Source organism: Hemicordylus capensis, chromosome 6 (genome assembly GCF_027244095.1).
Source record: "Hemicordylus capensis ecotype Gifberg chromosome 6, rHemCap1.1.pri, whole genome shotgun sequence".
NCBI lineage: Eukaryota > Metazoa > Chordata > Lepidosauria > Squamata > Cordylidae > Hemicordylus > Hemicordylus capensis.
The window spans coordinates 46,368,527-46,391,798 of NC_069662.1; the positions used below are offsets into that span (position 1 = coordinate 46,368,527).

At 41.9% G+C, this 23,272-nt stretch overlaps 1 protein-coding gene and 1 long non-coding RNA gene across 11 annotated transcripts in view; one reads left to right on the forward strand and one right to left on the reverse strand.

The window, feature by feature from the left end:
- LOC128329163 (uncharacterized) overlaps positions 1 to 23,272 on the reverse strand; it is a 199,736-nt gene that overhangs the window by 119,097 nt on the left and 57,367 nt on the right. The gene's annotated exons all lie outside the window — the stretch shown is intronic.
- Positions 5,822 to 17,252, forward strand: LOC128329153 (keratin, type I cytoskeletal 10-like). 2 transcript variants are annotated; one of them, XM_053259738.1, is made up of 9 exons: positions 5,822 to 6,394; positions 9,092 to 9,174; positions 9,373 to 9,529; positions 10,465 to 10,626; positions 10,719 to 10,844; positions 11,897 to 12,114; positions 14,149 to 14,157; positions 15,693 to 15,733; positions 17,120 to 17,252. In XM_053259738.1, exons 1-9 carry the CDS (start codon positions 5,822 to 5,824, stop codon positions 17,221 to 17,223), a joined length of 1,473 nt encoding a protein of 490 aa, XP_053115713.1. In that variant the 3' UTR covers positions 17,224 to 17,252. The 2 variants fall into 2 exon arrangements, with proteins under 2 accessions (XP_053115713.1, XP_053115712.1); XM_053259737.1 differs by lacking the exon at positions 14,149 to 14,157 and having other exon boundaries at positions 15,666 to 15,733.

Genomic DNA, 23,272 nt, shown 5'->3' on the forward strand with positions numbered 1-23,272 from the left:
AAAGGTAAACATGGGCCGGGTTTTTTTATGTTATGTTATTAATCACATATAAAGCTGATTCTAGCATAAGATTTTTTTCTTCTATTATCTTAATGAATGGAAGAGTTACATTAGAAGTACAGTAGTTATCTATCTATCTGTTTATTAGGTGTATATGTTTTCCATGGATAGTCCTACGAACAGAATTCCAGGGCACTGAAGCATGGAGTCTTATTCTTCACACTCCCACCTCTTTGTGTATATTCAGTCAACTCTGCTTAAATCCATGTGGTGAATCCCATAGTGTACATGGTTGTTGCAATCCACAAATGGGATTATTAGTTGGTTGCATGAAAAACATCACATCATATCTTCTTAGTCCTTCTTCCCACATTTGCAGTTGTGCATTAAAGAATGAGCTAGGGGTACCAAAAGCTTCCTGTGCAGATGCACTCTTGGGCTGGATGACTAATTCCACATTTTTTTAAAATCACATACATAATTGATTTCAAGATAACTCTTTCATTTGTATAAAAGATCGCCAAAAAAGTTACACCCAAAGCACGAAATATTATGCCAGAAGAGATACTAAGATGACAATTTTAGATAGAGAACCTTACTTTGCTGTTCCAAGGATAAAATATGGGTTTTTTTATTTTAGAAGCTTCTTGCACAAGCACTTTTGCCGTCTACTGTTTCAATTACTTGCTCTCTTCTGTTTGTTTCTCCTTTAGATTCGAAGAAAACAAGAGTCGTTAAAACAATAATTGAGGAAGTGGATGAGCATGGGCGAGTAACTTCCTCCAAGGTCCAGTCTGTTGAACAAAATCCACTTCCATAAACACCAAGCTTTTATCCTGAAGCACTTTCAGGATACTGTCGCAGATCAAGAAAAATAAGATTATCTTTCAAATTAATGTCAACATACCAAGAGACAAATGAAAATATTTTCTTTCCTTAATATAGAATCTTGCATTAATTTTAATAGCATTTTCTGCTCCTTCAATTACTTAAAGTTGCTTTGATCATTCTTGAATAAAGGTATTTCCAAACCTGACTTTGCCACTTTACAAGTGAAGCCCTCCTTCTGAATCCTTTACTCCCACCAGATATTGTAGTAGGCTTGCACAGATGTCTAAAGTTCTGTCAAGCCCCTAAGGTCCACAAGTCCTTGCAAGGATGTCAAATTCTATTTTCTTTCTAGCTCCAACACATCTGGGATTTCTGGGCAAAGAACCCACTCACACTTAGGCGGGGGCAAGACCACTGGGGCTGTCACTGTACCTAGATAGATAGGACATAGGGATGTGCTTGAATCTGGCATCAATGCACAGTTATTGGGACCATACAACTCAGTCCTATGAGATGCTGTATTAATTCCATAGCCTATCTGTAATCTCAACATACCCCAATTAAGACTTCAGGGTTTCAAATGGACCCCAACATTTGAGGGCATACCTGCACTACAAATTTATGCAGGAAGGTGCTATTTAATACAGACCAGTGTAATGTTTTAAAACTGCAATAAACCTGCTCAGACTTTGCTGCAGGACACACCTGCAGGATCTTGTGCAATCTGAAGCACAATGGAATTAAAACCAGTGCAGTGTGACAATGAGCTTTCACGGCAGCTGATGCAAAGATCATAGAAGCAAAGAACCCAGACCCACTCCCCCACTCCAACACAGAGCCCCACCACCACCAGTAATTCAGCAACCTTTAAGCAGTATCTTCCGATCCATGCGATCTCTCACTCTTCCCAGTCTTAGCCAGTCAGTTACTTCTTTCCTGCCCTATGCCTGCCCAATCCATAATATCCAGGAATATCTCCCAGGGGTGATTCATCATATAACACCACTGGATGTGGCCAGATGCTTTTCTTTTTAGCCCTACATTTAGAAGTTAGGGTACAAACTGGTTTATTAGAAGTCAGCATACTATTAAAACATCCTTAAAATACAAAATATTTATTAAAATACAGTGTGGTAAAATATTAGTTGTTAAGACAGAATTGTCAACTTAAGGTTGTCAACTTGAAGCTCTGCTGATGAAGAACTAATAATGCAGACGTTTATCATTTTATGAATACACACAGATAAAAGTTACCAGTTTACAATTCCCATCATCAACGTGTTTGTACAAAATACCCCCTTCAATTACTAGATGTGTTTCAACTTGCTAGTCTTCTACAGAGAATGAATCCAAGTAGAGCAAATCATCCAACTTCCAAGCTTGGTGGGAGGGGTCACAATGCTTACAGCAAACCAGGTGTCTAAAAAGCATTCTTCACAAGCACAGATCATAATTCAGCATACCACAACTCAACTGACTACAGGATGGTTTGCAAAGGCATTCCAAACTGCCATCTGCTTTTATGACAAACGCTTCAAATCACTGGCTTGCCAAAAGCACAATGCTCTTTGGGCTTCAGAACAAAGTCAGTCAGCCATTTGCACAGTAGTTGCCTCAAAACTGGCTTTTGGTCTTGGCATGCAGCTGAGGAAGAGAAACTGGGCAGGGGGGGCAGCAGCCAGCAGCAGCAGCCACCTCACCCTCCCCCCCCAGGTAGAATTGGGCCCAAAAGGGAGAGGAAGAGTTAGTGGGTGACAGGGGGCCCACTGAGGATATATTGACCAATGCCCACCTCCCCCCCAAACAACAACTTTGAAGCCAGCATTGGCCTCAGTGGTCATGGGACAAGAATAAGTCCACAAAATGAATTGAGATGACTACAGATAAGTGGGAGACTGCATCACGAATTTATGGCGGTGGGGGTGGGGAGAAATCACAGAGGGTGGTGGTCCCATCCATTACATGCTTTTCACTTTTACAATATCAGAAGAACACCAAACAAGAGCAAAATTAACTGGAGTATAAACATGATATATATCAGCATCTGATCAGAGGCATCCGCACTGGTGTATATTTCTGGTTCCTAAATCACTTTGTAGATCATTGCTAATGCAAGGTCCCGGGGGTGAATCTCAAACACAGTTAACACTTCAGAACTGAGATTGGTTTTCTGGTCCTGAGGGGAACTGGCTAATTTGGTCGTAGATTCTTGAAATCTAAAAAATCTTTTCCAGCCTGGGGAATAAAATATGGGAATTTGTGTAAGGGCAAGCACCGTGTTGCAATGTTTTAAAATAGTACATATCCAGTTGAAGTGAGACAATTTTTTCTACTTGTCCCATGTGGATGGAAGACCCAATCATCAAACACCACAAGCATCATCATCCTTTTGAACTCCCTCTTTAGTTAAAATAAATGGGAGCTTGCCTTTCCCCCCTCAGTTGTACTTTGTAGCCTTTCTTTCCCTCAACTGCAGCCTGCAAATGAAGCCCAAGTAGCATCTGTTCAGTATGAAAAATTTAGATTAACAGATTACAAAGTGCCATTGCTACCTCTCAAATTCAGACTAAGTAAAAAGAGTACACGTGTTCCAGACCTACAGAAGTACCCACCATCCCATATAGGTCACTAAGTTAATACTGTTCCATTAGAATGATCATTGCTATTCATCAATGCACAATAGCACAATTTTTGTCAGATGTTACATTAGAAAACATGAAAATGAGGGTCAAACTAGACATTGCTAAGGATGTGCTTTGCAAGTATTTGCATTTTTAAAAAGTGTAAATAGCAGCAAGATTGGGGACCATGGCAGGGGGGTGCATAATTCTATCCCCGCCCCATCACATTCCCAACATGTGTCAGTCACATTCCCAACATGTGTCAGTCACATTCCCAACATGAGTCAGTCCCCACTCCATGGCTGCTATTTGCTCTGGGGGGAAACCTTTCATTGGCACCCAAAGGAAGCTTCTTTTCTTTGGCAAAGAACAGCCACAGGGCTGACTGGGACTGTGATGGGAAATGGGACTGTTTTAAAGTTCCCCATCTCCCCTCAGTCCCAGTTAACAGGGGGCCAATCTGGTTGCTATTTACACTTTTTAAAAAGAACACAGTTTACAAAGCACGTGTGCTTAAAATAACACTGATCCTAAGCCAAACTGTGTTAAGGCCCAGGTTTTGCAAAATTCAGAAGACCAGATTCAACTCAGTTCCCAGTACAGTGTAAACCATGTAAGCCTACAGGACAAGAAAAAAGAAGAAAGTTAACTTGCAGTGCAGATAAGCTCTCTCAAAGATCCGTGGAGCTGCGGCATAAATGAAACCTACAGCATGGAGGTAACCTACAGCATGGAGGTACAGCATGGAGGTAATATAAGCAGAAGAAGATTAGCAGAACGGTTCATGTTCTTTATCCTTTTATAGGAATGGTGGCTGGCACCCAGACTTAGTTACTAAAAATACTCCTCAGTAATCAGGAGCATAGCAAGGTCGGAGTGGGCACTGGGCCAAAAAGTGAACATGTTCCACTGCGTAGGCATGGCGGTTCCACTGCACAGGCGCAGTGGCCTCCAAAATGGCCACCGTGCCAGGGAATAGGCCTGGAAAGGGCTGAAGACACCCAAACCGGGCGAGTTTTAAAGACCAGAAGGCCGGCAGGGGGAGCGGGAACCTCCATGGATCCCCCCGCCAACTTGAAGACCCCCCCCCGAGGGATAGGTCTTAAAAAATAGTATTTTTAAAATTAAGGCTCATCGAACCCCTGAACGGCAGGGAGCAAAGTTTTCGCTTCGGGGTTGAGGCGAAGGGGGGGGGGGGTTCAGCTTGACCCTGAACCTTCAAACTGAACTGGTTTGACATTGAACCGGTTTGGTTTTGAGCCGGTTTGCACACCCCTAGTGGCTGCTTGTCGCTGGGGGAATCCCCATAATGCACCATGCACTTGTGGTGAGAACATGCATTCTGCACATGAGAACAGACACTATGGGAGTTCCAGGGGCTGGGGTAATGTGTCTGGCCCCCAACCCTCAGCGCGGCCAGGAGGGTCATCTGGCAACTATCTGGGTGGGCTATCTGGGTGGGCAATCCGCCTGCCCAGCAGAAACCAGGGGATCATCTGTGGGAGAGGTAAGCTTTCAAGGCTTCCTCCCCTCCCTTCAAGCCCTTTCTCACCGATCGTGAGAAAGGGCTATCTGTAGAGGAATTTGACTAAATTATTATTAATACAATTCTGGTAACTTGCAGATCAATTTAACCTGCCATCTTCCTGAATCATGGATTACAAAGATGGTTTTGCATGTGCTAATCCCAGTTCCCACCTCTTCTAGAACTTGCAAGGACAAGCTGCACATCAAATGAAGAATTCATATTTAACATCAAACATTTCAAATAATTATCCAAAAGGCAATTAATACATCAGGGAAGTTGCAGCTCTGAGCCAGAAGAAGATCTGTTTTACTGTTTGATTAAAAAATAATAAATACATCCCAAACCTAAGAGAATTGTGGGTGTGTTGTTCATACATGTCACTTGATGTTCTGTTTGGCATCCTGTATCAATTACATGAGCTATGCCTGAAGGCCTCAAAGGAAGAGAATATAATGTAACTAAGGTTAAAAGGAAAGGGAGCTGGAGAGAGAAAGAGAAAAAATTGGCTCATCAAATTTTAAAAGATAAAAAGAAAAACCATATAAATTTGGCTCTGTTCCACCCACTTCCATCCAAAACTTTGACATAACAAATACCCCAGGGATACATATTTCTGCAGAGCTGGACTAGGTAACATCATCTTTTAATTAGACAAAATAATTACCTAGTTATGGATATTAAGGCATTGACTTGGCAAAGGATTCATTTTGCTGTGATGGGCAGAAACTATACACCCCATTAGCTCTGTATATAAATACTGAAAGCCCACCAAGTCAAAGCACTCCTTCTAATCAGCTTGCCTTGCTGGGACGGGAAAGGCCATCCTACTTGCTCAAACACCATGTCTCTCTCTGTCCTCACACCTGGCTCTTCTCGACAGCTTTCCTCCTATAGTCTTGGAGGTGGTGGAGGAGGATCTATCAGATTATCTAGTGCTGGAGGATTTAGTGGTGGTTCCAAATTTTCTGGAGGTTATGGCGGGGGAGGTTATGGTGCTGGAGGTTATGGTGCTGGAGGTTATGGCGGGGGAGGTTACGGTGCTGGAGATTATGGCGGGGGAGGTTACAGTGCTGGAGGTTATGGCGGGGGAGGCCTGGGTGGCAGCCAGGGTGGCGGCCTGGGTGGCGGCCTGGGTGGTGGCTTGGGTGGCGGCTTTGCTGGTGGCAGCTTTGCCGGAGGCTTCGGTGCTGGCTTTGGGGGGGGAGATGGGGGTCTCCTCACTGGTGACGAGAAGCAAACGATGCAGAATCTCAATGACCGCCTTGCTAATTACCTGGGCAAAGTGCATGATCTTGAAGAAGCAAATGCAGAGCTTGAACGCAAAATCAAGGATTGGTATGCAAAGTTCAGCACTCCAGAAACTGATCGAGACTACAGCAAATATTTTAGAATAATTGAAGATCTTCGGAATCAAGTAAGTAATCTGAATGCTTTTGCAAGATACTATAACTTCAGTCAACACTCTGCACATGTATGAGTTTCTACAGTCCACAATCAATCTATAATTCCTTCTGCTTTACAATATTGTGCAGCCAGCTTGTAAACCTTTCAAATCCACAGGTGATTCTTACGCTCAGTACTGATTTTGCTGACAGCCAGGAATAATTTATTCAAAAACCTTGAGCATTTGTAATTTAGTTCAACTTGCTTTATTGACTATAGCTGAGTCTGAACACCCTGCTGAGGAAAATCTTGATCTCTAGATACAATCTAGAAATCTTGATCTCTAGATCACTGCACACACTTCCATTGCAAAGTTAAATTGTAAAGCGATTAGCTGTGACGTAATTGATCATCAACTGTTCGTGTTCAGCAGGGGCAGCAAACCTGAGTTTAACATCAGATTTAGCAACTCAGCTCCACATCAGATGTGAAGGTACTTTTGCTCAAAATCATTTCGGCCAGTATAAAATTGTGAATTGATATTTGACAGTTTAGGTAGATGAGTACCAGTGTTCCCTCTAAGGTATGCGAATGTGCGCACACTCACAAGTTTTTTGATGTCCGCTCAGTAAATTTTAGATTTCGCTCAGGTTGAATCTGGAAGGCCCCACTCTGAATGCATGTGCACGCACAGTGCCGTGGTACTGCTGCCCAGAACAAAACTCATTCCACACACAGATGAAAAAAATTAGGGAGAACACTGATGGGGACCATTCTTTTTCTTCACAGAAGTTGCTGCTTTTTTTTACACATGAAAGTAGCTTATACTGGCGCTTTCCAGACTACATGTTACAACAGTGTCACTAGGTGTCTGTTAAGTGTGCTTCCGTACTGCCTGTATTTTGACATCGCAGTCCCTGCTCTGTCAGCAAGGCGCCGTTTGCATTTCCAATGCCTTCTTTGGGTTTTAACTTTGTGTTACAGTGCTGCAACAGTGCCAAAAAAAAAAAAAAAAAAAAAGCTGTATTTTCCCATTGTAGGAGGTTTGTGCAAGCTAGAAAAGACTGCTCCTCCTGCTGGTGGCTTTGTGCAACACCCCTTATTTACAGTTTCAATACAATCCTGCCAAGCCAAAGTAAAATGTAGCTGTTGTAGCATGTAAACTGGAAAGTGCTACTGAGTTAGACCATTAGTTCACGTAGCCCAATATTACTCTGCCTGGCAGTGGCTCTCTGGGGTCTATTCTCGTCTTGATACTTGAGATCCTTTTCACAGGAGATACCAAGGACTGAATTTGGTATCTTCTGCATGCAATGCATGTGCCCCACAACTAAGTTATGCCACTGTATTTATGTTATGCCACTGTATTATGCCTAAGTAGAATCCACTGTATTTTTATGAAGCAGAATTAATGGCCCACATATAAATGGAAATGATGGTTTAGGATTCAAAAATATAATGGAATTTTTAAATAGAATTAGCAATCTTCACTATAATTAGTTATATTGTTTGTAAAAAAAAAAAAAAAGACAATGGGACAATGAAGGGGTTGTGTAATTTAAATTAAGACTTTGGAACACAGAAGATTTTCAATTGCACAAAACTGTAAACTGGCCTGAGCCCTCAAGATAAATGAATATAACAAACAGCAGGGAATGCCACGTTCCACAACAAATAATTCTGCAAAGAATTTTTTTTTTTTAGAAATAGTCCTATATCAAACAGCCAAGCTTCTAAAAAATTCTCCCACCTTATTAACACATTTGAAATAAATTCATTTTAGATGTTAGGCATAAAAGATGTTTGCACTCTCTCTCTCTCTCCCTCCCTCTCTCACTCCCTCCAATGGGTTTGAACAGCATAGATCCTGTCTAGGAAAGGACCTACATTCACCTTAGGGCTGTTTGTGCTCTTTGCTGTGAGAGGTTCCCTACAGATATCTATCTCCATTGTGCTCTCACCACCAATAAAAGCATCTAGAGACTATTCTTTAGGCACTAGGTTTGTGTGTGAACCAAAACTTGTAGTTCGGTTCAATTTTGGATCAAATTCAAAACCAACTGCCTGTCACCAAACCAGTTTAGTCAAACCAACTGACCGGTCCAGTCTGTTTGACCAAACCAGTTTGGCTGAACTGGTTTGGAATCCAGTGAAGATTCCCCTCTGCAAGTAATGGGGTGGGGGAATATACCAGAGGTCAGCGGGGGGGGGGGCAAGAAAAGTAATTTAAAGTGTGCAGTGGCTTGCTAAAGAGGGATCACCACATGCTTGGGCTGCACCAGGGGGGTGAACAGTGGCGCCGGCAGTGGCGCCGGCAACACTTCAAACTATTTCTCTCGCCACTGCCCTAGACACCTTTGGATGCCGAACTGGTTTGCTAGGACCAGGCTTGGTTCGGTTCAATCGCAGACCAAACCGCCCCTGGTTTGGTTTGTGATCAAGCTGACAAATTGGCACAGTTCGAGGTGAACCGGTTCAGCATCTAATGGTTCGTGCACTTCTCTACTAGGCACATTTACTGATTGTTGCTGCATATATATATATCCATTATCCTTTCAATTTTCCTTTCTAAAAATAGCCTTAAAAGGGCTTTCTGTGTGCTTTCACTATATTACTTTGGTGTTATGTGTCCAGAAAGCCATGTGATGCCAGAGAGCAATATAAATAACTGATAAAGATGATATTGTCTCGGAATCGCTGCATCTATATTTCAAATGTTTTATTATAGATATGCAGAGCCACTATTGAAAATGCTGGGCTCGTTTTGCAAATTGACAATGCTCGACTTGCTGCTGATGATTTCAAACTTAAGTAAGTATAAAATTCCCGGCAAAGGAAGGGAAATAAGAGATGTGTTCTAATGGAGGCTCTTCTTGTCCAGCTTTTTAGCAGTGGCAGGAAACAATAAACCATCAGATACAGATAATTACCCTTGATTTCAAATGTGTCTGATAACAACGTTCCTCATCAATATATTCTGTAAACTTAATTCTTATATTAATTTTCAAGGTTTGAAAACGAACTGTTCCTACATCAGAGTGTGGAGAGCGATATCAATGGCCTCCGAAGAGTCTTGGATGATTTAACTATGAATAGGTCTGACCTAGAGTTGCAGATTGAAAGCCTGAATGAGGAAATGGCCTACCTCAAGAAGAACCACGAAGAGGTAGGAGAATTGTTTTCCTAAACAACTGGGTTGTTTCTCAGCATTCAGGCCCAGGAGCAAATGGCTTGAGCCTCCCCAAAGTTTAAAGAAAAGAAAAAGGAAAACCCACATGGCTCATGTCCCAAGCATGGTGTGTCAAGTGAGCTGTGAAAAAGAGGAACAGGAATCAGATCAAGAAATCGCTTATAAGGAGGAGAGCATCATATTTTGAAAAACCTGGTTTAAAGAAATTGCACCATATTATCAGTAGTATAATAAAATCTGCAAAATAATTAAGGTGATTTGAAGCAGTAAAAAATACATGATGCTGAACAGATTACAAAATACATTAGGAAAAGGTTTGTTCTAATTTCTCCTTTAAAGGCAATGAACATAATCTCAGGCATGCCTGCCATCTAGTGGTCAAATGAGAGCACATTGAAACAGATTTCATATAGGACTTCCTTGCCTTATATAGCTAAACTACCATAGTAAACACATTAAGGTGCTGTTGAGCTGCCATTATATAGGAAAGTGTATGTACCTTTCAAGTGTCCCTTATGATATCCTATATTTGCTTTTATTCTCACCCCTGAAAACTGCCCTGCCTATATCTTTTTTTAAAATCAGAAAACCACTTTTCCATACATCTTAACTCTTTTATAAAATTGTTTCCTGGTATTTTCTTGAATATAAGGAAGGATTGATCCACGTGTATGTAACATGGTTCTTATTTTATTAAATTTTTGTGGAATACATTGTATGTCTACACGCCACCAAAACAAGAACCATGGTACATACTCATTAATGAATCCTATATGTTCTTGCATACATTCCCCATTCATTTCAATGAGATGCTCATGAGATGTTCTCCTATCCACAACAGATTGTTTTAATTTAATGGTCTGGGTCACAAGGCATGTTGTTATAAACCCAATTGGCTTCTCCTTCTACAGGAACTAAGGAGCTACCGAGGGGCGGCTACTGGTGATGTCAATGTTGAAATGGATGCTGCCCCAGGAGTTGACCTGACTAAGCTACTGAATGACATGAGAGGCCAGTATGAAGAACTTGCAGATAAAAATCGTAGAGAAGCAGAAGAACAGTTCAACAAACAGGCAAGAATCGTCTTCCTAGCCCCTAAAACAAGGGAAATGTTCCAGTTACATACTTTGCTAAATGCTTCTTCTGTTTGATTACTTTATCTCAGGTCGGAGCCCTGAGGCAAGAGATATCTGCTAATGTGGATCTGCTGAGCTCAAGCAAGAGTGAAATCACTGACCTAAGGCGCAACCTGCAAGCACTGGAACTGGAGCTGCAAGCCCAACTCGCCATGGTAGGTGTGGCATCATATCAGCTTGAGTTCTTCAAATGGTAATGGCAAATTAGGTTCTTAAAAGGATCTCACAAATCATTATTTAGCAGCTGATTCACATTATAAATGGTAATGTGGTGAATGAATCCATGATTGCATGATAGCTCATTTTGCAAAACCTCCAGCATATGTAGATAGGGCAGATTGGCTTACTCTACTATTTCAGTGTTAGAACATAAGAGCCAACTGGATTAGACCAACGGCCTACCAAGTCCAATCAGTGGTGCACCCAGGTAATTTTGGAGCCCAGACCTGAAGGGCTTCGGAGCCCACCTCCCCTGGCTTGCGGGGGGATCGGGGGCAAGTTAAATATTTTTAAAAACTTTTTTCAACTGCTGCTGTGTGGTAGGAATGTGAAGACGGGGGCAGCTGGCAGAGTGCGGACCGAGGTGGGGGAGGCAGAGGTGGTGACAAGAGCTCCTTCCCTGAGCCTGCCTGCCACCCAAATGACAGGTTGGCCCACAAGCAGGACATGATGGCAACGGGGTTCTCCAAGACATGTTGAGAGACACCATTCCAATGTGTATAGGAAGGTATCCTGGAGAATTCATAAACAGAGTCATCGTGCTCATTATGTTGGTTCACAGTAATTACCATGTAAAAAACACTGCCATAGCCCAAAGTGAAGAAGGCATGCATGGGAGAAGAAACCAAAACATTAAGAGAGGAAGCACAATGAGGAAGGAAGAGAGAATGCAGTGGTAAATGCCTTAATGGGTGTCTGTTTACACAATCACTTTATTTCAGGGAATTTCATCTAGAGGTCCAAATCTGTGTAATATGGTGTGCGGAGGGGTAGGATGTTACTTATTTCTATAAATGTATTGTATGTGGTAAAAGAGACAAACACTAAGAGGGTACTACTGTGGAAGAATTTCATATGCTTCATTTCAAATCAGAGTTTTCATAGTGGTATGAAATAATTGGCTTTTCTTAAGTCTCCCTCCATTAATTTCTGCCATATTATGTTCTCTCCACCTGACCACCTTCCTCAACAAACTGTCTTATGACAGAAACAATCCCTTGAAGGCACTTTGGCAGAAACCGAACGAAATTACTGTAATCAGCTCGGCCAGATACAAGGTCAGATCAGTAGTTTCGAAGAACAGCTTCTGCAGGTTCGGTCTGAAATGGAGAACCAAAATGCAGAATATCAGCAGCTTCTAGGGATCAAGACGCGTCTGGAGCAGGAGATTGAGACCTATCGCCGCCTACTGGATGGAGAAGGAGGGTAAGGAAGAGGTTTTTCATGCAATTGAGAAAGCCACATTCTCATTTTCATCTCAGAAACAGGTCCGTCCATTTGCCCACAGTAAAGGACATGTTTGTACAGTTTTTTCTTGCAGGTCAACTACAAGAGGAATTAGGAACATAGGAAGCTGCCATATACGGAGTCAGACCATAGGTCCATATAGCTCAGTATTGTCTACACAGACTGGCAGCTACTTCTCCAAGGTTGCAGGCAGGAATCTCTCTCAGCCCTAGCTTGGAGAAGCCAGGGAGGGAACTTGAAACCTTCTGCTCTTCCCAGAGCAGCTCCATCCCCTGAGGGGAATATCTTACAGTGCTCACACTTCTAGACTGCTTTTCATAAGCAACCAGGGAGGACCCTGCTTAGCTAAGAGGACAAGTCATGCTTGCTACCACAAGAGCAGCTCTCCTCTTTTTCTATTCCTCTTAAAACAAAGCCACTGTGTTGGGGTACCATACTATGTCAACACCATTTGTGGCTATTTTTATAGTATTTCTATTATGACCAATCCCCACAGTAATGCACATAAGACTGGAGCAGAGACACAATAAAAACAGAGGAGACTAACAGCCAGTGTAGAAAGAAGAAGAAGAGTTCTAGGAAGAGTCCAGAATTCATGGATACAATAAAATATTAAAACCAACTCCACAAAACAAGAACAAAATTCAATGTTCCATTTCCTGTCATCCTTCATCTGTGGCAGGAAGCAAAACTTACCCCACCCCAAACCACCATCTGTACTTTCAACAACTAAAAACAAAATTGAAGGGCCCTTCCCCTACAGCACTATTCAATAACACAACCCTTTGGCTACTCAGGACCCCACCTCACTTCCCTGACTAGATTTGTGTCCCATCTATATGACTGCAAAATATCTCCTATGGCATGCATGTAGAAATCTAGCTGGCTCTCTACAGTCTCTAGTACACAATCAGTTTCTGAAAACATTAACCAAATCCTAAACTGCAAGTGGAATCAGATTATTATTTTTTTGGCAAGTAAAGTAGATGGAGAAATTAGCTCTGCAAGCCTGCTAAAATGAAAATGCACAAATTAATACCATAGAGATCTCACTACACAGTCAGATCTGTGTCCCCAAAAAATTCTGAAGCTCTGTTGATCTGATCCTACAGTGATTCCCACAACAGTAATTTGCATGAGTGCAATTGCTTCCTTTGCATTTTGTATTTAGAAGATAATCAGAAACAGAAATAATTCTAAATATCTGTTAAAAAGTAAGTTCTACATCAGCCCAAATCCCTTTATAGAGTTCTAGATCCAGAAAGGACCAGTGCCTTCCCAGAGGTTTCCCACAGTGGGAGTTTTACTATGGTGTACCGTGGTGAAAATTAGGATGAGAGAATATAAAGTGCATATAAGTGTCAATAAGCTAACTGGACAGAGATGCCTTTTTAACGTGGTGATTATCTTTTATTTAGCAGGGGAAGAGTAACTGGCCCTATCAACCCCCAGCACAGAACCTCCAATGACTGTTGCTGGTGATGTTTCTTTTTAGATTGTGAGCCTTTTGGAGACAGGGATCCATCTTATTTACTTGTTATCTCTCTGTGTAAACCGCCCTGAGCCATTTTTGAAGGGTGGTATACAAATCGAATAAACAAACAAACAAGCATCAATAAGCACAAATCAGTGTAAATTGGAGCCGTTTACATTGCTGCTTTTCATTACGATTATGGTTCCTTACATTTTTTAATCAAACACTGATTTGTTCACACAGCTGGCTTCCCCCTGATCCATCCTGATCTATTCTGCCTATTTCTGGCCAATAGAGTTCAAGTGGAGGTAGGGTGCCTCGCTTTCTGCTCCCTATTGATTCATTCACTTTGTGCCCAGGTAGGCAAGGAGTACCTGTGTGCACATGCATGGGGCCCTTTTTAAAAAACTTTAATTTTTCTATTTTTTTCTACATCTCAGTTTACTTGGGCAAGGATACTGTCATGCCCCTTCAGGGTACCACTGTCTCCCACCGGTCAGAGTATAGCTTTGGCCTAGTCACCTCAGATTAATGGCTAGAGACCTGGCCCGAAGTCCTCTCTCTGGTCAAAGGCCCCAGGATCAATGGTGCTGCCTCAAGTCAAGTCACAAAGCTGTTGCCAGGTCAAGCTCTCTTCGGCTTCTGGCCCTTCATTATTGGAAGTCTGGCCCTTAAATAGCTCCTGACAGATGGTGCAGTTCTTGCAAGATCTCAGAAGTCCCCAAGATCTCACCCAGAAGTCTCGCAAGACTTCTGTGAGATCTTGTGGGTCCTCTCCGAAGTCTCACGAGAGGACGCCATCCAGCTGCATTTTGCCTGTGGGTTCTCTGCAGAGCCAGGCATTGTTGGGTTGCCAAGCGGCCCATGGGATCAGGTGTCACTGGCACAGCTGTTGGTCTCCTCCATGGGAGAGGAGCTGCCCTATCCTCATGGCCTCAAACCTGATGCCGTTCGGTTCCCCCACAGATATCTGCATAAGAGATCATCTATAGTCACTAAGCAATCAAAAATAACTTTTGTACTCTCACTGGGGGAGGATAATTCTCAGGGCGGTTCTCATACAAAATTCTCAGGTTTCTGCATTTTGGGTTTGACAAGGTGCTCTTGTACACCCCTGCTATTGCAAAAGGAAGAAAACAAGTCAGAAATCCTTTTGAACTAGGGCAGTTGCACAAGAGCACCTTCTCAAACCAAAAACACAGTTTCCTGCAGGGAAAAGAGAAAAACATTCAGAGTGCAGTAACGGCTGGGCAGAGAGTTCTGAAAACTGGCACATAGGCAGGATTCTGTGTATTGATTTTCAAGAAAATTGATCAATTTGTTTATTTTTAATGATTTTTTTTTTAAAAATCAGTGATTCTCAGATGTGAAGTTATTTTTTGCTGCAGTTCTCAGACGTTAGTGTGATTTTGGCTTAGTCTTTTAAAAAAAACCATTAAAAGTCAATGGATCCTTGGTTTTTGATCATGAACCCCATGCACACCCAAACACCCACACACACTAGCAACCAGGCTGCAGAAGCGGTAGATGATCTGCTGCATGCATGCATTAATCAAGATGTCAGCCAGTGTGTTTTGGGGACACAGTAGACTAACCTTCCCCCTTTTACCTCTCCTGTTTCTGTTGTGGTTTGTTTATCTGGACATATGCCTCTAAAATGGAATAGTAGCTCTAACAACAGTCAACACATAGGGTCATTGCACTGTTCTGCTGTTCTCAGAAAGTCAGGCTTTCTGAGTTAATAAATGTGACATCTTAAGGATGATGAAAATACACGTGGACAACAGATGGATGACAACATCATATAAACCCCCACATATATGGAGCGATTGAACAAAGTGTGATAACTCCAGACTAAACACTCTAGTTGAATGTGCCCCTAGTCTCCACTAATCAATTTCAGAACAATCAAAAGCAAGTCTGAGCTGAGTTAGCTCTGTCTGTAATTCTGTGATAATTCTTTAACGTTTGCTGAAAAGCCAAGTAGGGCATACTACTGCATATTACCAAAAAAAAAAAATGTTTCTTTTGACAGTGGTTTTGGGTCTGGATTTTATGGAACTACAAGCTATAGTTCTGCAGCTTCAGGAAGCTCCAGCAAAGGTAATTACATATGTACAGCCTCAAATCTGGCTTGTTACTTTTCATTGACATGTGAAAATCAGCACCCCCGTCCCACTTCTTAGCCTCCCTGCTTACACTGCTAGCTTGCAACTCCCTTGATTCCAAAGTTTCCTTGCCTGCTCATTTCCTTTGTATCAACACATCAACTCTCCTGGTACCAGGTACTCAGTGACACTTTTTCAATTCCTCCATTCTACCTGATTCATCCTTTCTTCAACTCTGTGCACAGAATGCTAACATAATAGAAGTAGCTTCCCCAGGAAGAGGGAATGACTGTTAAACTAGACATACCTTGTACCTTCTCGACTCATCTCCCCTCAAGATTCATGCTTCTCAGCTCACTACATGTGCCATATGCCCAAGTTAAAATCACTGGAGAAGTGCAATCTCTACCACTGAAGTTCATTGTCTTTAAAGCAACTAACCTTTGAACATTTTAGCTGTTCATCATAAATACTGCATCACTACTATTGCTACTAACTACAGGACCAAAATATATTCTGTGTTCATTAGCCCAATTTATGGTGCAAACAGTAAGATGGTGGAAGGATCCAACCCAGGTACTGCAGATTCCCTGTAAAGCAGGGAAGAGATTCAAAGTGAAATATGATTGGGTGGGAGGGGAGAGTTGAACCATTTTCCTACCTATGTTTTAATAACATTTTCACTCAGTGTAGGTGTAAGCTGCAGGTATTACTGAGAAGTACTTGAGTTATTCCCCAACCACAGATCTTTTCTCAAAGAAAAACAGCTGTGGAAAAGGAATCTGGGAGTGGAAGGGAGCACAGGTGGAGGATGCATTGCTTAAATTACGGAGGGGGGCAACCCTTTACCTTTTGTAATGGCCTCCATAGCTACTGCTTTTAGAAGACTATGGAGGGAATATAGTTGGGCTAAAATTAGGAAGAATTAGGGGGTGAAGCTCATGGACTTCATTAAGGATCCCCTACCTTTCTCTTCATACATAAGGACATAAGAACAGCCCTGCTGTATCAGGCCCATGGCCCATCTAGTCCAGCATCCTGTTTCACACAGTGGCCCACCAGATGCCACTGGGAGCCTACAGGCAGGAGTTGAGGGCATGCCCTCTCTCCTGCTGTTACTCCCCAGAAACTGCTATTCATAACTGAAGCACTAGTCCTTTAAAAGGAATTCGCAGTGATTCATTTCTGACACATGGATCTGCCACCATCACAGCTGTGTGGGCTCTTATATTTCTATGCTGGGTGTTGTTTAATTATGATCTGCTTCTAGAAAAACAGTGTAAAATATGCAATAATGGAAGGCACATTAAGGATATCTTTTGAACACATATGTGACCCTATGCTAATACTGTTTTGTTCTGGTTGTTGTTTTCATTTACAGAGCCAATGAAAACCAGAATGGTTAAGACAATTGTAGAGGAAGTGGTTGACGGCAGAGTAGTCTCATCACAAGTCAAAACTGTTGAAGAAAAGCCAACTAAATAAAGATCAGGAGACTGCAAACAGCCCTTTCTTTTAGTACGCATCCCAGCAGAGGGGCCAGAAAGGAGAATGCTTTCAGGAGCTATAAAAGAAAATAGTTTCTTTTAAAAAGCAATTTTTCTAGAAATGGCTCACTTCTTTCCACTTTTCTTTAAGCAAACCGCAAAAGTGCATTCTTAAATCCTGATAGCTTTTAGCTGAGATAGTTCAATAAACCTTTTTGCTATTTGCATATTACAAATATTTACCTGCATTCCATTTCAAAATCCTCTCAATGGTCACTGGAATCACCAGTAGTAAAAATGTGGATTCATCTCAGCTGCACACACATATGCAAATATAGAGAATGTATTCTCCTTCCTATTTTGGGGCCTTTTGTGAGTGGTCACCCCTACACAGAAACTGCTATCTCGAAAATGCCTTCAGATGTCTACTGATTTCTTATCCACTACAATTATGATTAGAGAGAGACATATGGATCTGAATTCAGATTGAGGGAGTGTTGAGCAGATATCCTGACAAGTCACATATAACCATAACCCAGCTGACTCGATGGCACAATCTTTCCTTTCCTTTATGTTCAGTACTGGTGAAAGAAAAAGAGGGAGACTCAAAAAGGTGGACACCAATATGTGGGATTCATTATAAAAATAATATAGATTCTTACAAACAAGATGGTAGACTTTTCTTTATTGTTTGTGGAAATCTATGCCATCAGAAAACCAGGGATTTCCCAAAACTCCACAACTGTGTATACATCTGTAGTTAATTAAAGCCTTTGTCAGAGCTAGATCACGTGAGGGAAAGAAAATGCTGAGTCATGCCTGGTGAGCTGCCTGGCTGTGCTTCTCATAAAACTAATCTATATTTCCAGTAGAATTAAAATGCTGCTGCCGCCACCCCTCTTATCAACAGAGCTTGAACTTCCCTGGGCTTGGGGTGGAATCCCAGGGAAAACTCTCTTTATTTTGCTATTGGATGAGTACAAAAAAAGAAAAGTTTTATTCAGTTACTACAGACTGCTTCCGTCTGAGGCTTTTAGGTTTTATATACACTCAGAAATACTTAGTAGGTTACAAAAATAAAATAACCTGGGCTTCTCATAAAACTAAAGGACCCAACAGAGGATACATGAGCAGTTACAGGTTTCCAATTGCACTGGAAAACATGCTGATTTCCAAATTGCACAAAGATAATCCAACACAGCTTCATGCAAGAGACAGATCCAAAAAGCTCCAGAAGCCTTGGGTGTTTTATTACATACAGTGCTGAGCAGCTAAATGATTTGCACTCCCAACTGAAAAAAAGTCAGGACTGTGTGAATGACTGTATCCACTGAAGTAAATGGAAACTATACATGATGGTTGCTTCGTTACACTGGCTAAAAGGGCTGGGCAAGGATCCTCAGATTCTCTGGCACCCTTATGAGGGGAGGAGGAGGGTGCTGAGGGAGAAAAAATTAGGGGGCATGCCGCACACATTTAAGAAAGCACCCTAGCTCAAAGGAATAGCCTTCTGTTTGCAGGACAGGCAATGAGGGGAGGATGAAGAAAGGGGAGTTGCAAGGTGGGGTGTGTGCAGAAAGAGAAGCGTCTCATGCTTCTGCCCAATAAAGGTTTGATGAACATAATAGTTCTCCCCCGATCCCCACCCCACCAATTAACTGGCGCCAATCGGAACCTCAGGAACCTCTCGCCAATCACATCCCGAGGCTACCAGCCCTATCAGCAGCGTCGCCGGGATCAGCGTTGTTTTGCTCCAACCAACCAAGGGTCTCATAGACTAACCTGAGGAGTCAGGGTTAGGCTCCATGTCTCTCCTCTCAGTGAGTCAGCACAAACAAACACACAGCAGCCGCTCCCCCTGCTTACAAAGCAGTACAGAAACGAGCAGCAGGGCAGGAAGGTGGGAACAGCGCAGCGGCCTCAATAAACTGGGCATGCGTGCATGTCCCTCACTGTGTGCTCTTGCTTGCAAATTTGATAAATTATACAAGCAAAGCTATAAAAATATCATCTGCGTAATTTACTGTGATTACAAATTTTGAGTTTCCTGGGATTTTTTTGTGCTTTTTGAGAGGTTTTGAATGCAACCTCTGTGTTCCCAATTGTCCTGCTTCATGTATGAAAGCCAGCTCTGGCAAGAGTGCACTTGAACATCTACTTTAAACAGTGCATCCACACTTGCACAGCACTACTTATATTGGAAACATGAGAGCCCCATGATGGGGATATATAACAAATGCATTTGTTGGTTCATGTTTATCATACTGCCACATGTGTGAGCAAGCTGGAACTGAGCAGGCTCTCTGCAATGTGTACACACACTGGCAAACAAACATTTGCAGCCATGTTAAGCTATTCATGAAGGCTGCAGTCAAACAGCCATTACAGATCAAAGACCCCAACCAGAGCTCCAATATTCTTTTCAATAAAAGCCGTTCACAACACGCCTCCTCTATACATGACATGCCTTACAAATGATCAGAAATATCATGTGAAATCACAAGGTAAATATAATATCTGCATTAGCTCTTAGTCACCAGGTGGCTACAGACAGCCATTTAGTCACATATTTTATACCTGCACTTCAGGGGCGTAGCAAGGTTGGAGTGGGCCCAGACTCTAGATTTTAAAATTCCCCCTCCCAATGAAGCTCAGCTCATGAAGTAAAGAAATCTTAAATGAGGCTGAATAGTGGTAACAAAAAGCATTCTCTCTCTCTCTCCCCCCTATGTGCCACAATAGAACATCATCCTGTCCTAAACTGTGGACAATGCAAGTCATTTAATGGTACTAGAGAAAGACATGCTGTTCTGGTAGCTCCAGGTCTTAACACTCACATCAATTTCGGAGGATGAATACAATTGAAGGAAGCCTGGGCGGATACACAGCTTGGGGAGTCAATCATGTGACTTGCCTCTAGGGGGGGCCCCCAAGGCAGTGGGGCCCCAGACAACTGTCTCCCCTTGCCCTGTTATAGTTACACCCCTGCTGTACTTACTGAATGGCAAAATTTGTGCCTTACCACTGTGGAGCAATACAGAGAAAGCTCACTCCAGAGAGCTGGTCATCTGTAAACACTTCCTAATTTGCAAACTGCTGGCCTGCATGTGTATCTTGGTGGCTGAGGATCCAGTTACTTAGGACAGCAGCAGACTCATTTGTAATCCCAGGTGTACTTCAATCACATATAAAGCAGAGTAGTGGGAACTGAGAATGCAACCTCTGCATTCCCTTTAGACCTTTAGAACTAAGGGTGTTCTAAATTGGTTCTTGAGCCCATTTGTGTGGGAGTGACATTGTAAAAGAGGCTGCGAGGGGAGGAAAGAGGCTGCCATAGAGAGGATTTACTATTCCCACTGACTTACAGACTCCTTTTGCGCTAAAAATCAAGTCCACCATCCCCCTCTTTGCTTGTGAATGGAATAGACACAGAACAGACACATGGCTCTGCCTCCATTACACATAGTTTAGTCCGCTATTTATACGAGCTCTGAGATTTATAGTGCAAAATTCACTGCTGAGTTCAAAATAAAATAAGCAAATTTCCAGAAAATAAGCAAATTTGGCTTTGCCTAATTTACTGCGACCACCAGCATTCTTGGTGCTGATTATAAGCACAATTTGTCGAAATTCAAGTCCTAAGAAAATGTTCCTAGTTTCATTAAAATATTTGCTTTAATGTAACAATACTGCTCCCTAGTGAACCTATGGAGATGCTGTTGCTAAAATGCATTCCCTCCCTTGCCCTAAGGTTTTTCTCACAGTAGTTCCAACCACTTTAAAGAGTTCAACACTGGCTAGTTGCCAAACATTCAGTTTACTCTCTGGTGAAAAAATTATTATCCCATCAGCTACTGAGTCAGAACATGGCTCTTATCATACCGCTTAAATAAATAGGCTCTTATCATACCACTTGGCAATAATGTTTTCACCTTTGATGGGTGTTAATCTTTAAAAAAACAAAACACTAATCTGTCAAAAGGAAAATGATTGGCTTCAGTAAGAGAGAGCAGCAATGTTAAAAAAATCAGTGGAACTGAGTGCTTTGCAAAACATAAATACCATATAGTTTTAAAGTTTTAAAATTAAAGCATACAATTAAAGCATAAAGCCTAACTGTGGAGCATATTATTTTGCATGTACAGGTGGCCCTTGTTATCCATGAGGATTCCGTTCTCACCTACAACCGTAGATAATAAGACCTTGAGTGGAAGAGAATTAGGAGGTTAGGTTTCCAGAGGTTTAAAAAAAAAAAAAAAAGATACCACCACCACCCAAAAAGGGAGAGAGGCAGAAATAAGAACAACAATGTAACATACCATGCTCCCCAGGTCTTCAGCTGTCCAGCAATGCGCCCCCCCCAACCCTCAAATTCCACCGATTTCCCACAAAAAATCCACAGGTAAAGCTTAATTTGGTTTTTAAAAAGAAGAGCCACAAAATGGCCCCTTTCAGCAAAATGGTGGTTGGAAATGAACTTGGAGGTCATTTCCGACCAGCTAGGAACCATGGATAGGCAGATTTCAACTGGTTTTAGATCTGTGGATAACAGGGCTGGGTGTATATGGCCTGACCGCGGAATGTGAAACTGCAAGTGCTGGGAACGGAGATAATAAAGACTGTGACCATTGGTGTCACAGTCTATCTGTAGTAGTTCCTTTATATCTGCAATGCAGAGCTTAACTATATCCTATATTTCATATTTTTCTTCCCTTGTTGCTTCATATCACTTTATAGTATACATGAACCATTTATCTTCTTAAACCTTTCTTAGTCCATCAGTCTTTTTAGAAGGACATAACTGCTAAATATATGTTTATTTATCTTGATGTTGAACTCTGTCCTAAGGTTCTGCTATATATTAAGGTCATTCACATACTGTTACTGGGGCAAGGAGGGTGGGGAGGGAAGGTAGAGTTTAACCTACCTTCCCCCCAGATAATCATTGGGTTTTTTTGTGTGGTACACGACTTATGCACCACATGGCTTGCACGCCCAGCTCTGGAGGCTGCAAAAATGAAGCTTGGCCTCCAGCTATTCCTAAATACACAGCGCGAGGTGCATGGTGCATTGAAGGATTTCTCCTCAAGTCGGGCACTCTAGGTGCTGGTCTCTGAGTCTGCCTGCAGCCCAATCACATACACGGTCCCGGACCTGGGTAAAATGGTGTGCTGGCATCCTTTTACCCAGGTAAAAGCCCGGGGAAACTTCCCACACTACCCAGAGAGGCAAAACTGGGATTGGCCTCGATCCCAGCACTTCACACAAGCCGCCCTACCTGTCCAAGCCTCGGTGAACAGCCTTGTTGTCTCAAAACTTGACATCTAGAATAATGTTGGTCCGTTTTTTCTCCTGTATTCATGTTAGGTCTGTATCTTGTTGAAAATGTCTTATTTGTTTCACAACAAATGATGAAACACACAAGAGTAGGGCTTTTCCTGATGAAAAGGGGATTGGTCATGCTAAAAATTAAGCAAACTAGTTGCTGAAAGAGGGCATTGAATAGAGAGAAAGTGAGGAATGGTTTTCAGAACTAGCCAGCATGTACTGGAGGACAAACTGAGAAATCTGATAATAAATACAAAACTCAATATTTCTCTACTGCTCCTACACTGAAACTTAAGGATGAGTATAGTTTGAATACACAATATCCCTTGATGTTTAGAATTTAAACCATAAATTCCAGTAAGTATCTGTCTGGTAAAATAAAATCAAGCTATTTCCCAAGTCACACTTTTATATAAATAAAATGAAAGGAGGTTATTAAAGTAAAGGACAATGCAAATTAATATTTACATATGTGCCATATTTTAGCAAAAATCCATTCCTTTAAAGGATATTCCACATAGCCACCCACAACATGCAAAATATAAGGTCTTCACTATAATGCAGAAGACAATGCAGCTTAATCTCAAAGGTTCTTTACAGTTTTTTTAAAAAATGAGAACCAGGAAGTTTATGATTTCTTCTTCTTAACCACAGTTTATTAACTGCCTCCAATGGAAGGAGAATATGTCTCCTTATTGCTATTAAAAGCTAACTGCACC

Excerpts from the sequence above, each read along its gene's own strand:
- LOC128329153 (XM_053259737.1), top strand. The coding sequence starts at position 5,822 with ATGTCTCTCTCTGTCCTCACACCTGGCTCTTCTCGACAGCTTTCCTCC. Across the intron at positions 6,395-9,091 it reads TTGAAGATCTTCGGAATCAA|ATATGCAGAGCCACTATTGA; the intron begins GTAAGTAATCTG and ends GTTTTATTATAG. Across the intron at positions 10,845-11,896 it reads TGCAAGCCCAACTCGCCATG|AAACAATCCCTTGAAGGCAC; the intron begins GTAGGTGTGGCA and ends GTCTTATGACAG.